We start from the raw sequence: 15,497 nt of genomic DNA on the forward strand, positions 1-15,497 counted from the left end.
TTTACTGTTGATCATTTAGAAGACAGATACAGTACATTTGTACATTAAGAGAAGAGCTGCATTGTCAAATTGATGTGTGACATCGAGATTGAACATTCCTTGTGCACAACGATACTCTACATATCACATTTGATTATACTTTTGTCATTGTGCAAATAGTTTAAAAAAATGTGGTTACTGTGATTAGCTGTGGAATGCATTAAAAGTAGAAGAAACTATGTAAAATATAAGAAATGGAGGATTTTTAATGTGCAATTGATCATATCCACTTCACCAACACTTACACTCAAAGACAGTTCGGCTATTAGAAACTACCATGTGACAACCAATTGTCTGAAGCATATTCTTTAATAAGAGTAAGTACAAGTTTAGCTACCAGTGTTTCCACAACCTGGCAGTTTCCAACCTCAGGCCAGGAGATATCTGTGAAGAAAGAACAAACATGGCTAAAGATGCAGTATATCTAATTGCTTACATTTACAGTAGGAGAAACTAGAAGTGACAATCAACTTGTAGCTGCACCAACTTGGCCTACAGAGCAAATAGCTCAAAGCATGCCAATCCACACACTTCCTATGGAAATAGAGGCAACAGGTGGAAGCAAGGTAATAACTTTTACATATTACACTAACATTAACTTGAAAGACTTCTGAGCATGGTTTACTACTGTTCATAGCTAATAGTAATGAGTCGTATCATATGTTTGTAACTCTTAACTAGATCATGTTCGTGTAGTGTCCATTGTTTGTACACAATCATCATTGATGTTAGGATGTAGACAAAAGTTCAAAATTCTTAAATGTATTAAGAGGTTTAAGAACAAATGGTAATATAGTATAAAACACTGGTTATACAAATAAATATTATGTTTTGTCATTCCCTTCCTTTAGCTCATACTATTATGTCCGTTGTTTATTGTTTGTAAAAACGACTATTGATGTGTGGAGGTGGATCAAAAGTTTTGTATAACTTGTATTATTAATTCCGATCGCAGAAAGTACTGGCTACATCTCTCTCAGGGAGTTCTCAAGCATTACAGCCAAGAGATGTGAGACTTTCCCAACAAACAAGAGTTGATGCATCTTCACCAGTTGAAGATGCCACTTTGTGGGTAAATTGTTATTAGTTAATTATTTATTTTCCTTTTTGAGAAAAGCTTGGCAGATCCATCATTTGGTATCCTGCTGTAGTAAACAAGATACTCAGAAGGAGTCTGAATATAAACGAACTTCGTCAAGCTTCAATGGATGTAAATTACCAATATATGGTATACATGATGTGAAATTTGTCATTCTGTAATCAATACATTAAATTCTGTGTCATACAATCTTTAAACATGGGGCCTAATAGAGAACTGGTATGGGTACACATAACTATGCTAGAACAAGGCTGAGTACGAGTACACAAAACTATGCTAGAACAGGGCTGAGTATGAGTACACATAACTATGCTAGAGCAAGACTGAGTATGAGAACACATAACTATGCTAGAACAGGGCTGAGTATGAGTACATATAACTATGCTAGAACAGGGCTGAGTATGAGTACACATAACTATGGTAGAACAGGGCTGAGTATGAGAACACATAACTAAGCTAGCACAAGGCTGAGTATGACAACACATACCTATGCTAGAAAATGTCTGAGTATGAGAACACATAACTATGCTAGAACAGGGCTGAGTATGAGTACACATACCTATGCTAGAACATGGCTGAGTATGAGTACACATAACTATGCTAGAACATGGCTGAGTATGAGAACACATAACTATGCTAGAACAGGGCTGAGTATGAGAACACATAACTATGCTAGAACAAGGCTGGGTATCAGTACACATACCTATGCTAGAACATGGCTGAGTATGAGAACACATACCTATGCTAGAACATGGCTGAGTATGAGAACACATAACTATGCTAGAACATGGCTGAGTATGAGAACAAATAACTATGCTAGAACAGGGCTGAGTATGAGTACACATAACTATGCTAGAACAAGGCTGGGTATCAGTACACATACCTATGCTAGAACATTATTATAAGAACACATAACTATGCTAGAACAGGGCTGAGTATGAGAACACATAACTATGCTAGAACAGGGCTGGGTATGAGTACACATAACTATGCTAGAACAAGGCTGGGTATCAGTACACATACCTATGCTAGAACATGGCTGAGTATGAGAACACATAACTATGCTAGAACAGGGCTGGGTATCAGTACACATACCTATGCTGGCACATGGCTGAGTATGAGTACACATAACTATGCTAGAACAGGGCTGAGTATGAGTACACAAAACTATGCTAGAACAGGACTGAGTATGAGAACACATAACTATGCTAGAACAGGGCTGACTATGAGTACACATAACTATGCTAGAGTAGGGCTGAGTATGAGAACACATAACTATGCTAGAACGGCTGAGTATGAGTACACATAACTATGGTAGAACAGGGCTGAGTATGAGTACACATAACTATGCTAGAACAGGGCTGAGTATGAGAACACATAACTATGCTAGAACAGGGCTGAGTACGAGTACACATAACTATGCTAGAACAAGGCTGAGTATGAGTACACATACCTATGCTAGAACATGGCTGAGTATGAGAACACATAACTATGCTAGAACAGGGCTGAGTATGAGAACACATAACTATGCTAGAACAGGGCTGAGTATGAGTACACATAACTATTCTAGAACAAGGCTGGGTATCAGTACACATAACTATGCTAGAACAAGGCTGGGTATTAGTACACATACCTATGCTAGAACATGGCTGAGTATGAGAACACATAACTATGCTAGAACAGGGCTGGGTATCAGTACACATACCTATGCTGGCACATGGCTGAGTATGAGTACACATAACTATGCTAGAACAGGGCTGAGTATGAGTACACAAAACTATGCTAGAACAGGACTGAGTATGAGAACACATAACTATGCTAGAACAGGGCTGACTATGAGTACACATAACTATGCTAGAGTAGGGCTGAGTATGAGAACACATAACTATGCTAGAACGGCTGAGTATGAGTACACATAACTATGGTAGAACAGGGCTGAGTATGAGAACACATAACTATGCTAGTTCAGGACTGAGTATGAGTACACATAACTATGCTAGAACAGGACTGATTATGAGAACACATAACTATGCTAGAACAGGGCTGAGTATGAGTACACATAACTATGGTAGAACAGGGCTGAGTATGAGAACCCATAACTTTGCTAGAACAGGGCTGGGTATCAGTACACATAACTATGCTAGAACAGGGCTGAGTATGAGTACACATAACTATGCTAGAACTTGGCTGAGTATGAGAACACATAACTATGCTAGAACAGGGCTGAGTATGAGAACACATAACTATGCTAGAACAGGGCTGAGTATGAGTACACATAACTATGCTAGAACAAGGCTGGGTATCAGTACACATACCTATGCTAGAACATTATTATGAGAACACATAACTATGCTAGAACAGGGCTGAGTATGAGAACACATAACTATGCTAGAACAGGGCTGGGTATGAGTACACATAACTATGCTAGAACAAGGCTGGGTATCAGTACACATACCTATGCTAGAACATGGCTGAGTATGAGAACACATAACTATGCTAGAACAGGGCTGGGTATCAGTACACATACCTATGCTGGCACATGGCTGAGTATGAGTACACATAACTATGCTAGAACAGGGCTGAGTATGAGAACACATAACTATGCTAGAACAAGGCTGAGTATGAGTACACATAACTTTGCTAGAACAGGGCTGAGTATGAGAACACATAACTATGCTAGAACAGGGCTGAGTACGAGTACACATAACTATGCTAGAACAAGGCTGAGTATGAGTACACATACCTATGCTAGAACATGGCTGAGTATGAGAACACATAACTATGCTAGAACAGGGCTGAGTATGAGAACACATAACTATGCTAGAACAGGGCTGAGTATGAGTACACATAACTATGCTAGAACAAGGCTGGGTATCAGTACACATACCTATGCTAGAACATTATTATGAGAACACATAACTATGCTAGAACAGGGCTGAGTATGAGAACACATAACTATGCTAGAACAGGACTGGGTATGAGTACACATAACTATGCTAGAACAAGGCTGGGTATCAGTACACATACCTATGCTAGAACATGGCTGAGTATGAGAACACATAACTATGCTAGAACAGGGCTGGGTATCAGTACACATACCTATGCTGGCACATGGCTGAGTATGAGTACACATAACTATGCTAGAACAGGGCTGAGTATGAGAACACATAACTATGCTAGAACAAGGCTGAGTATGAGTACACATAACTATGCTAGAACAGGGCTGAGTATGAGAACACATAACTATGCTAGAACAGGGCTGAGTACGAGTACACAAAACTATGCTAGAACAGGGCTGAGTATGAGTACACATAACTATGCTAGAGCAAGACTGAGTATGAGAACACATAACTATGGTAGAACAGGGCTGAGTATGAGAACACATAACTATGCTAGAACAAGGCTGAGTATGAGAACACATACCTATGCTAGAAAATGGCTGAGTATGAGAACACATAACTATGGTAGAACAGGGCTGAGTATGAGAACACATAACTATGGTAGAACAGGGCTGAGTATGAGAACACATAAGTATGCTAGAACAAGACTGAGTATGAGAACACTTAACTATGGTAGAACAGGGCTGAGTATGAGTACACATAACTATGGTAGAACAGGGCTGAGTATGAGTACACATAACTATGCTAGAACAAGGCTGAGTATGAGTACACATACCTATGCTAGAACATGGCTGAGTATGAGAACACATAACTATGCTAGAACAGGGCTGAGTATGAGTACACATAACTATGCTAGAACAAGGCTGGGTATCAGTACACATACCTATGCTAGAACATTATTATGAGAACACATAACTATGCTAGAACAGGGCTGAGTATGAGAACACATAACTATGCTAGAACAGGGCTGGGTATGAGTACACATAACTATGCTAGAACAAGGCTGGGTATCAGTACACATACCTATGCTAGAACATGGCTGAGTATGAGAACACATAACTATGCTAGAACAGGGCTGGGTATCAGTACACATACCTATGCTGGCACATGGCTGAGTATGAGTACACATAACTATGCTAGAACAGGGCTGAGTATGAGTACACAAAACTATGCTAGAACAGGACTGAGTATGAGAACACATAACTATGCTAGAACAGGGCTGACTATGAGTACACATAACTATGCTAGAGTAGGGCTGAGTATGAGAACACATAACTATGCTAGAACGGCTGAGTATGAGTACACATAACTATGGTAGAACAGGGCTGAGTATGAGTACACATAACTATGCTAGAACAGGGCTGAGTATGAGAACACATAACTATGCTAGAACAGGGCTGAGTACGAGTACACATAACTATGCTAGAACAAGGCTGAGTATGAGTACACATACCTATGCTAGAACATGGCTGAGTATGAGAACACATAACTATGCTAGAACAGGGCTGAGTATGAGAACACATAACTATGCTAGAACAGGGCTGAGTATGAGTACACATAACTATTCTAGAACAAGGCTGGGTATCAGTACACATAACTATGCTAGAACAAGGCTGGGTATTAGTACACATACCTATGCTAGAACATGGCTGAGTATGAGAACACATAACTATGCTAGAACAGGGCTGGGTATCAGTACACATACCTATGCTGGCACATGGCTGAGTATGAGTACACATAACTATGCTAGAACAGGGCTGAGTATGAGTACACAAAACTATGCTAGAACAGGACTGAGTATGAGAACACATAACTATGCTAGAACAGGGCTGACTATGAGTACACATAACTATGCTAGAGTAGGGCTGAGTATGAGAACACATAACTATGCTAGAACGGCTGAGTATGAGTACACATAACTATGGTAGAACAGGGCTGAGTATGAGAACACATAACTATGCTAGTTCAGGACTGAGTATGAGTACACATAACTATGCTAGAACAGGACTGATTATGAGAACACATAACTATGCTAGAACAGGGCTGAGTATGAGTACACATAACTATGGTAGAACAGGGCTGAGTATGAGAACCCATAACTTTGCTAGAACAGGGCTGGGTATCAGTACACATAACTATGCTAGAACAGGGCTGAGTATGAGTACACATAACTATGCTAGAACTTGGCTGAGTATGAGAACACATAACTATGCTAGAACAGGGCTGAGTATGAGAACACATAACTATGCTAGAACAGGGCTGAGTATGAGTACACATAACTATGCTAGAACAAGGCTGGGTATCAGTACACATACCTATGCTAGAACATTATTATGAGAACACATAACTATGCTAGAACAGGGCTGAGTATGAGAACACATAACTATGCTAGAACAGGGCTGGGTATGAGTACACATAACTATGCTAGAACAAGGCTGGGTATCAGTACACATACCTATGCTAGAACATGGCTGAGTATGAGAACACATAACTATGCTAGAACAGGGCTGGGTATCAGTACACATACCTATGCTGGCACATGGCTGAGTATGAGTACACATAACTATGCTAGAACAGGGCTGAGTATGAGAACACATAACTATGCTAGAACAAGGCTGAGTATGAGTACACATAACTATGCTAGAACAGGGCTGAGTATGAGAACACATACCTATGCTAGAACATGGCTGAGTATGAGAACACATAACTATGCTAGAACAGGGCTGAGTATGAGAACACATAACTATGCTAGAACAGGGCTGAGTATGAGTACACATAACTATTCTAGAACAAGGCTGGGTATCAGTACACATAACTATGCTAGAACAAGGCTGGGTATTAGTACACATACCTATGCTAGAACATGGCTGAGTATGAGAACACATAACTATGCTAGAACAGGGCTGGGTATCAGTACACATACCTATGCTGGCACATGGCTGAGTATGAGTACACATAACTATGCTAGAACAGGGCTGAGTATGAGTACACAAAACTATGCTAGAACAGGACTGAGTATGAGAACACATAACTATGCTAGAACAGGGCTGACTATGAGTACACATAACTATGCTAGAGTAGGGCTGAGTATGAGAACACATAACTATGCTAGAACGGCTGAGTATGAGTACACATAACTATGGTAGAACAGGGCTGAGTATGAGAACACATAACTATGCTAGTTCAGGACTGAGTATGAGTACACATAACTATGCTAGAACAGGACTGATTATGAGAACACATAACTATGCTAGAACAGGGCTGAGTATGAGTACACATAACTATGGTAGAACAGGGCTGAGTATGAGAACCCATAACTTTGCTAGAACAGGGCTGGGTATCAGTACACATAACTATGCTAGAACAGGGCTGAGTATGAGTACACATAACTATGCTAGAACTTGGCTGAGTATGAGAACACATAACTATGCTAGAACAGGGCTGAGTATGAGAACACATAACTATGCTAGAACAGGGCTGAGTATGAGTACACATAACTATGCTAGAACAAGGCTGGGTATCAGTACACATACCTATGCTAGAACATTATTATGAGAACACATAACTATGCTAGAACAGGGCTGAGTATGAGAACACATAACTATGCTAGAACAGGGCTGGGTATGAGTACACATAACTATGCTAGAACAAGGCTGGGTATCAGTACACATACCTATGCTAGAACATGGCTGAGTATGAGAACACATAACTATGCTAGAACAGGGCTGGGTATCAGTACACATACCTATGCTGGCACATGGCTGAGTATGAGTACACATAACTATGCTAGAACAGGGCTGAGTATGAGAACACATAACTATGCTAGAACAAGGCTGAGTATGAGTACACATAACTATGCTAGAACAGGGCTGAGTATGAGAACACATAACTATGCTAGAACAGGGCTGAGTACGAGTACACATAACTATGCTAGAACAAGGCTGAGTATGAGTACACATACCTATGCTAGAACATGGCTGAGTATGAGAACACATAACTATGCTAGAACAGGGCTGAGTATGAGAACACATAACTATGCTAGAACAGGGCTGAGTATGAGTACACATAACTATGCTAGAACAAGGCTGGGTATCAGTACACATACCTATGCTAGAACATTATTATGAGAACACATAACTATGCTAGAACAGGGCTGAGTATGAGAACACATAACTATGCTAGAACAGGACTGGGTATGAGTACACATAACTATGCTAGAACAAGGCTGGGTATCAGTACACATACCTATGCTAGAACATGGCTGAGTATGAGAACACATAACTATGCTAGAACAGGGCTGGGTATCAGTACACATACCTATGCTGGCACATGGCTGAGTATGAGTACACATAACTATGCTAGAACAGGGCTGAGTATGAGAACACATAACTATGCTAGAACAAGGCTGAGTATGAGTACACATAACTATGCTAGAACAGGGCTGAGTATGAGAACACATAACTATGCTAGAACAGGGCTGAGTACGAGTACACAAAACTATGCTAGAACAGGGCTGAGTATGAGTACACATAACTATGCTAGAGCAAGACTGAGTATGAGAACACATAACTATGGTAGAACAGGGCTGAGTATGAGAACACATAACTATGCTAGAACAAGGCTGAGTATGAGAACACATACCTATGCTAGAAAATGGCTGAGTATGAGAACACATAACTATGGTAGAACAGGGCTGAGTATGAGAACACATAACTATGGTAGAACAGGGCTGAGTATGAGAACACATAAGTATGCTAGAACAAGACTGAGTATGAGAACACTTAACTATGGTAGAACAGGGCTGAGTATGAGTACACATAACTATGGTAGAACAGGGCTGAGTATGAGTACACATAACTATGCTAGAACAAGGCTGAGTATGAGTACACATACCTATGCTAGAACATGGCTGAGTATGAGAACACATAACTATGCTAGAACAGGGCTGAGTATGAGAACAAATAACTATGCTAGAACAGGGCTGAGTATGAGTACACATAACTATGCTAGAACAAGGCTGGGTATCAGTACACATACCTATGCTAGAACATTATTATGAGAACACATAACTATGCTAGAACAGGGCTGAGTATGAGAACACATAACTATGCTAGAACAGGGCTGGGTATGAGTACACATAACTATGCTAGAACAAGGCTGGGTATCAGTACACATACCTATGCTAGAACATGGCTGAGTATGAGAACACATAACTATGCTAGAACAGGGCTGGGTATCAGTACACATACCTATGCTGGCACATGGCTGAGTATGAGTACACATAACTATGCTAGAACAGGGCTGAGTATGAGTACACAAAACTATGCTAGAACAGGACTGAGTATGAGAACACATAACTATGCTAGAACAGGGCTGACTATGAGTACACATAACTATGCTAGAGTAGGGCTGAGTATGAGAACACATAACTATGCTAGAACGGCTGAGTATGAGTACACATAACTATGGTAGAACAGGGCTGAGTATGAGTACACATAACTATGCTAGAACAGGGCTGAGTATGAGAACACATAACTATGCTAGAACAGGGCTGAGTACGAGTACACATAACTATGCTAGAACAAGGCTGAGTATGAGTACACATACCTATGCTAGAACATGGCTGAGTATGAGAACACATAACTATGCTAGAACAGGGCTGAGTATGAGAACACATAACTATGCTAGAACAGGGCTGAGTATGAGTACACATAACTATTCTAGAACAAGGCTGGGTATCAGTACACATAACTATGCTAGAACAAGGCTGGGTATTAGTACACATACCTATGCTAGAACATGGCTGAGTATGAGAACACATAACTATGCTAGAACAGGGCTGGGTATCAGTACACATACCTATGCTGGCACATGGCTGAGTATGAGTACACATAACTATGCTAGAACAGGGCTGAGTATGAGTACACAAAACTATGCTAGAACAGGACTGAGTATGAGAACACATAACTATGCTAGAACAGGGCTGACTATGAGTACACATAACTATGCTAGAGTAGGGCTGAGTATGAGAACACATAACTATGCTAGAACGGCTGAGTATGAGTACACATAACTATGGTAGAACAGGGCTGAGTATGAGAACACATAACTATGCTAGTTCAGGACTGAGTATGAGTACACATAACTATGCTAGAACAGGACTGATTATGAGAACACATAACTATGCTAGAACGGCTGAGTATGAGTACACATAACTATGGTAGAACAGGGCTGAGTATGAGAACCCATAACTTTGCTAGAACAGGGCTGGGTATCAGTACACATAACTATGCTAGAACAGGGCTGAGTATGAGTACACATAACTATGCTAGAACTTGGCTGAGTATGAGAACACATAACTATGCTAGAACAGGGCTGAGTATGAGAACACATAACTATGCTAGAACAGGGCTGAGTATGAGTACACATAACTATGCTAGAACAAGGCTGGGTATCAGTACACATACCTATGCTAGAACATTATTATGAGAACACATAACTATGCTAGAACAGGGCTGAGTATGAGAACACATAACTATGCTAGAACAGGGCTGGGTATGAGTACACATAACTATGCTAGAACAAGGCTGGGTATCAGTACACATACCTATGCTAGAACATGGCTGAGTATGAGAACACATAACTATGCTAGAACAGGGCTGGGTATCAGTACACATACCTATGCTGGCACATGGCTGAGTATGAGTACACATAACTATGCTAGAACAGGGCTGAGTATGAGAACACATAACTATGCTAGAACAAGGCTGAGTATGAGTACACATAACTATGCTAGAACAGGGCTGAGTATGAGAACACATAACTATGCTAGAACAGGGCTGAGTACGAGTACACATAACTATGCTAGAACAAGGCTGAGTATGAGTACACATACCTATGCTAGAACATGGCTGAGTATGAGAACACATAACTATGCTAGAACAGGGCTGAGTATGAGAACACATAACTATGCTAGAACAGGGCTGAGTATGAGTACACATAACTATGCTAGAACAAGGCTGGGTATCAGTACACATACCTATGCTAGAACATTATTATGAGAACACATAACTATGCTAGAACAGGGCTGAGTATGAGAACACATAACTATGCTAGAACAGGACTGGGTATGAGTACACATAACTATGCTAGAACAAGGCTGGGTATCAGTACACATACCTATGCTAGAACATGGCTGAGTATGAGAACACATAACTATGCTAGAACAGGGCTGGGTATCAGTACACATACCTATGCTGGCACATGGCTGAGTATGAGTACACATAACTATGCTAGAACAGGGCTGAGTATGAGAACACATAACTATGCTAGAACAAGGCTGAGTATGAGTACACATAACTATGCTAGAACAGGGCTGAGTATGAGAACACATAACTATGCTAGAACAGGGCTGAGTACGAGTACACAAAACTATGCTAGAACAGGGCTGAGTATGAGTACACATAACTATGCTAGAGCAAGACTGAGTATGAGAACACATAACTATGGTAGAACAGGGCTGAGTATGAGAACACATAACTATGCTAGAACAAGGCTGAGTATGAGAACACATACCTATGCTAGAAAATGGCTGAGTATGAGAACACATAACTATGGTAGAACAGGGCTGAGTATGAGAACACATAACTATGGTAGAACAGGGCTGAGTATGAGAACACATAAGTATGCTAGAACAAGACTGAGTATGAGAACACTTAACTATGGTAGAACAGGGCTGAGTATGAGTACACATAACTATGGTAGAACAGGGCTGAGTATGAGTACACATAACTATGCCATAACAGGACTTAGATGAGAACACATTACTATGCTAGAACTGGGCTGAGTATGAGTACACAAAACTATGCTACAACAGGACTGAGTATGAGAACACATAACTATGCTAGAACAGGGCTGAGTATGAGTACACATAACTATGGTAGAACAGGGCTGAGTATGAGATCACATAACTATGCTAGTTCAGGACTGAGTATGAGCACATATCTATGCTAGAACAGGACTGAGTATGAGAACACATAACTATGCTAGAACAGGGCTGAGTATGAGTACACATAACTATGGTAGAACAGGGCTGAGTATGAGTACACATAACTATGCTAGAACGACTGAGTTTGAGTACACATTACTATGCCATAACAGGACTTATATGAGAACACATTACTATGCTAGAACTGGGCTGAGTATGAGTACACATAACTATGCTAGAACGACTAAGTTTGAGTACACATTACTATGCCATAACAGGGCTGAGTATGAGTACACATTACTATGCTAGAGCTGGGCTGAGTATGAGAACACAAAACTATGATTTCTATCCCTCCCATAAAGGTTCAGGCCCCTACCACAAACATTGGGGAGAAATTTTGAATTTGTAATTTTTTGTTACCCCAACCTTCCATTTTGAGCTATTTATGATGACCTAAATTATAGCCTGAGTATGCCTCTGAATGCACCATTTGACAATTGTTATTTCATTTTTTGATTCCTTGATTCCTTGCCAAAGTCAAAGTCCAAAAGCCTTGTAAACAACTCACAAAGTAGAAGTTGGATGAAATCCATATGTAGCACAAGGATGCATGTTATTGAGTAGAGGAAACATTTTGTATTTTAAGTTCAAATGCCATTTGAGGTCAACAGAGGTTAAAGTCTGAAAACTTGTGTAAGCTCTCTACTCAAAATGGAATGCTTCAATATACTTCTTGAGTCCAAGAACACTTTTTATGTTCAAAGGTTAAGGGAAGTAAAAGTTACCTCAATCATGTTCCAATAATTTTTCACTTACAAAGTATACGATAACTGACACCTTCTGTATATTGTGTGTGTGTGTATATATATATATATGTATATATATATATATATATATATATAGATATATATATATATATATATATATATATATATATATATATATATATATATATATATATATATATATATATATATATATATATATATATATATATATATATATATATATATATATATATATATATATATATATATATATATATATATATATATATATATATGATTGAGGTAACTTTTACTTCACTCTGTAATGAATGCATCAAAAATTATTAAATACTTAGACAGTGGACCCGATAGAAATAGTTTGTGTATGTTCTACTCAGATAACACTCAATATGCATAAACTCTGATCATATTACAGGATCTCTCGGAGGAAATTCAAAATGAATGGAAAGCTGTAGGTAGAAATCTTGGACTAGATGACTCAAAGCTTTATAACCTTGAGAGAGATTATACCAACCAGGGACACAAGGAAACTGTTTATCAGATGTTGTTGACTTGGAAAAGGAGAATTGGAGGTCAAGCCACATACAGAGTACTGGGAGAGGCTTTGAAAGCAGCTGGACGCACAGACCTGCAAGAGAAGCTGTATTAGCAAGGTAAGTATTTAATGTAATTATATAAATACCTCAAAGGAACTTAGAAATTAATTACATAACTGTTTCATACATTATTACTTCCTGTTACAGATACATGTACAGTAAATTTGATTTCCTTCTGCAAAATTAAACAGCAAATAAACTGTTGAGAAACTCAATATCACCACTTTCCCATTAAATGAAGTGGACAGATGGAATCAAATTTCAGTGTTCCAGGTAATCTAATCATACATCTTTTCACTGTAAACTTACAAAGCTGCTGCCTATGTAAGACACCTAGTATCATCCTCAACTACAAAATATCACTCATTGTTGTGACTATCTTGTATTTGTCATCTCTGTGTAGGATATACTTTTTTTGTTTAAATTTCAGTGCCGGAAAGCTTTCTTCATGGGTGCTTATTTTTTAAACAAAAAATATCTGTATTAAGAAGTTTTTGGGCCATTTGCATATAGAACCTTTTGAACATCAAATTTCATTTTACTAAACTCTTTTCTTCCTTTTTAGCCACTATCCAAAATGATAACTGGTGATTGTTGAGATCCAGGCAAGTGCTTTGCCAACTAACAGAGGTAGAAATCTCCAGCCAAACTGTTCTGTTTGTCAGAATGTTCTCCAGTTTTCCTCTTTTCTTGGAGGAATGAATGTGAAAGTGACTTTCAGTGAGGCAATGTGTAGTGTTCTTGACAACGCGTTGACAGATTCTTGTGGAATGGAAATATGTTATGTAGAAGTAAGTATATTTCAAACATTGTAACTGTACATAATACCTAATATATGAAGCTATATGTGAGCTGATCATTGCTCCCTTCAATTGATATGAACATACAAATTATATTTCAATGAACCATGTCAAGAAACACGCAAAACTCAGAATTCTCTTAAAGCAATTAAATTAATTTATAGTTGCAGATTTTTTTAATTCCTACTTGGATTTTTGTTAATTTCAGCTTTTAAACTAATATTAATAACATACATCAATTTAGAATAAGAGACTTACATTTATAATCAACTACCATCTTAGCCAACGCTATAAGTGCGCTTACCCATTCTAATGTTAACAGAATATCATATCATAGTTGACAGTATGACTGAATGGTATGACAGTATGAACGTCAGCATCTCATATGGTATGTTATCTATTCATAGATTTGTCAGATATCCAGAACTATTATATTTCCCTAATTTACTTGAGTGAATTCCTTGCATGATATAATGAATGTGGTAATGTAACTTTGGTTACATATGTAAACAGCTGTCATAATATCTGTAGTACTATTTACTGCACTTCATGAAAACATTGTGCAGTAATTGAGTCACTAGTAATATCCGAGACCAAAAATCCAAAAAAGAAGTATCATATGAAATGTATGTTTTTTTGGCAGATACTGTTTTTGGCTCCTTGCCGAAATCAAAAGAACCTTTGTAGTCAGGTCGGCCTCTGTGTATGGGTGTGTGTGACTCTTTAGTTTGTATGCATGATAACTTCACAAGGGAATGATTGATGAATGTCATACTTGATGGGTGGGTGGTCCACAATGAGTTGATGAATCCTATTGATGTTGTTGCTCATATCATGAATATTAATGAGGTCATAGGATGAAACAGCAAAATATTCCAATTGTAATAACTTGACAATCATGAGTCACAGTTTCTTCAAGTTCAAACATGAGTATGTTATTGGTAGGTTGCCTACAAATGGCAATGTGGGTTCCAATATGATGTCTGTATTTTTGAGGAGGTGTGGCTTAACAATATTACGGTTACAAATGTGTATGATTAATAACTTCACAAGGCAATTATTGACCATTACAATTTTTAGTGAGTAGTTGAACGTAATTGTTTTCTGTGCTCATGTCATGACTAATGATGAGTACCGGATGAGGATTATTTTTCAAATTGCAGTTACTTATGTAGAAATCATATGTTTGATCTTCAAAACTGGATCAGTGATATTTGTAGGTAGCAGACACATGTTGATGTGTGCTAATACAATGCATGGTTCATTCATAGATATAAAGAGCCCTGGC

General features: G+C 38.7%; 2 protein-coding genes across 3 annotated transcripts in view; both read left to right on the top strand.

Moving 5' to 3' along the window:
- LOC139977725 (uncharacterized) overlaps nt 1-15,497 on the top strand; it is a 173,024-nt gene that overhangs the window by 154,563 nt on the left and 2,964 nt on the right. The window contains exons 33-36 of the mRNA XM_071987243.1: nt 484-605; nt 995-1,111; nt 13,229-13,466; nt 13,975-14,200. Coding sequence (XP_071843344.1) covers nt 484-605; nt 995-1,111; nt 13,229-13,462 — 473 coding nt within the window. The 3' untranslated portion in view covers nt 13,463-13,466; nt 13,975-14,200. The remainder of the gene's footprint in view (nt 1-483; nt 606-994; nt 1,112-13,228; nt 13,467-13,974; nt 14,201-15,497) is intronic.
- Nucleotides 1-15,497, top strand: part of LOC139977739 (uncharacterized) — a 292,233-nt gene that overhangs the window by 39,903 nt on the left and 236,833 nt on the right. The gene's annotated exons all lie outside the window — the stretch shown is intronic.

Source organism: Apostichopus japonicus, chromosome 12 (assembly GCF_037975245.1).
Source record: "Apostichopus japonicus isolate 1M-3 chromosome 12, ASM3797524v1, whole genome shotgun sequence".
Lineage (NCBI taxonomy): Eukaryota > Metazoa > Echinodermata > Holothuroidea > Aspidochirotida > Stichopodidae > Apostichopus > Apostichopus japonicus.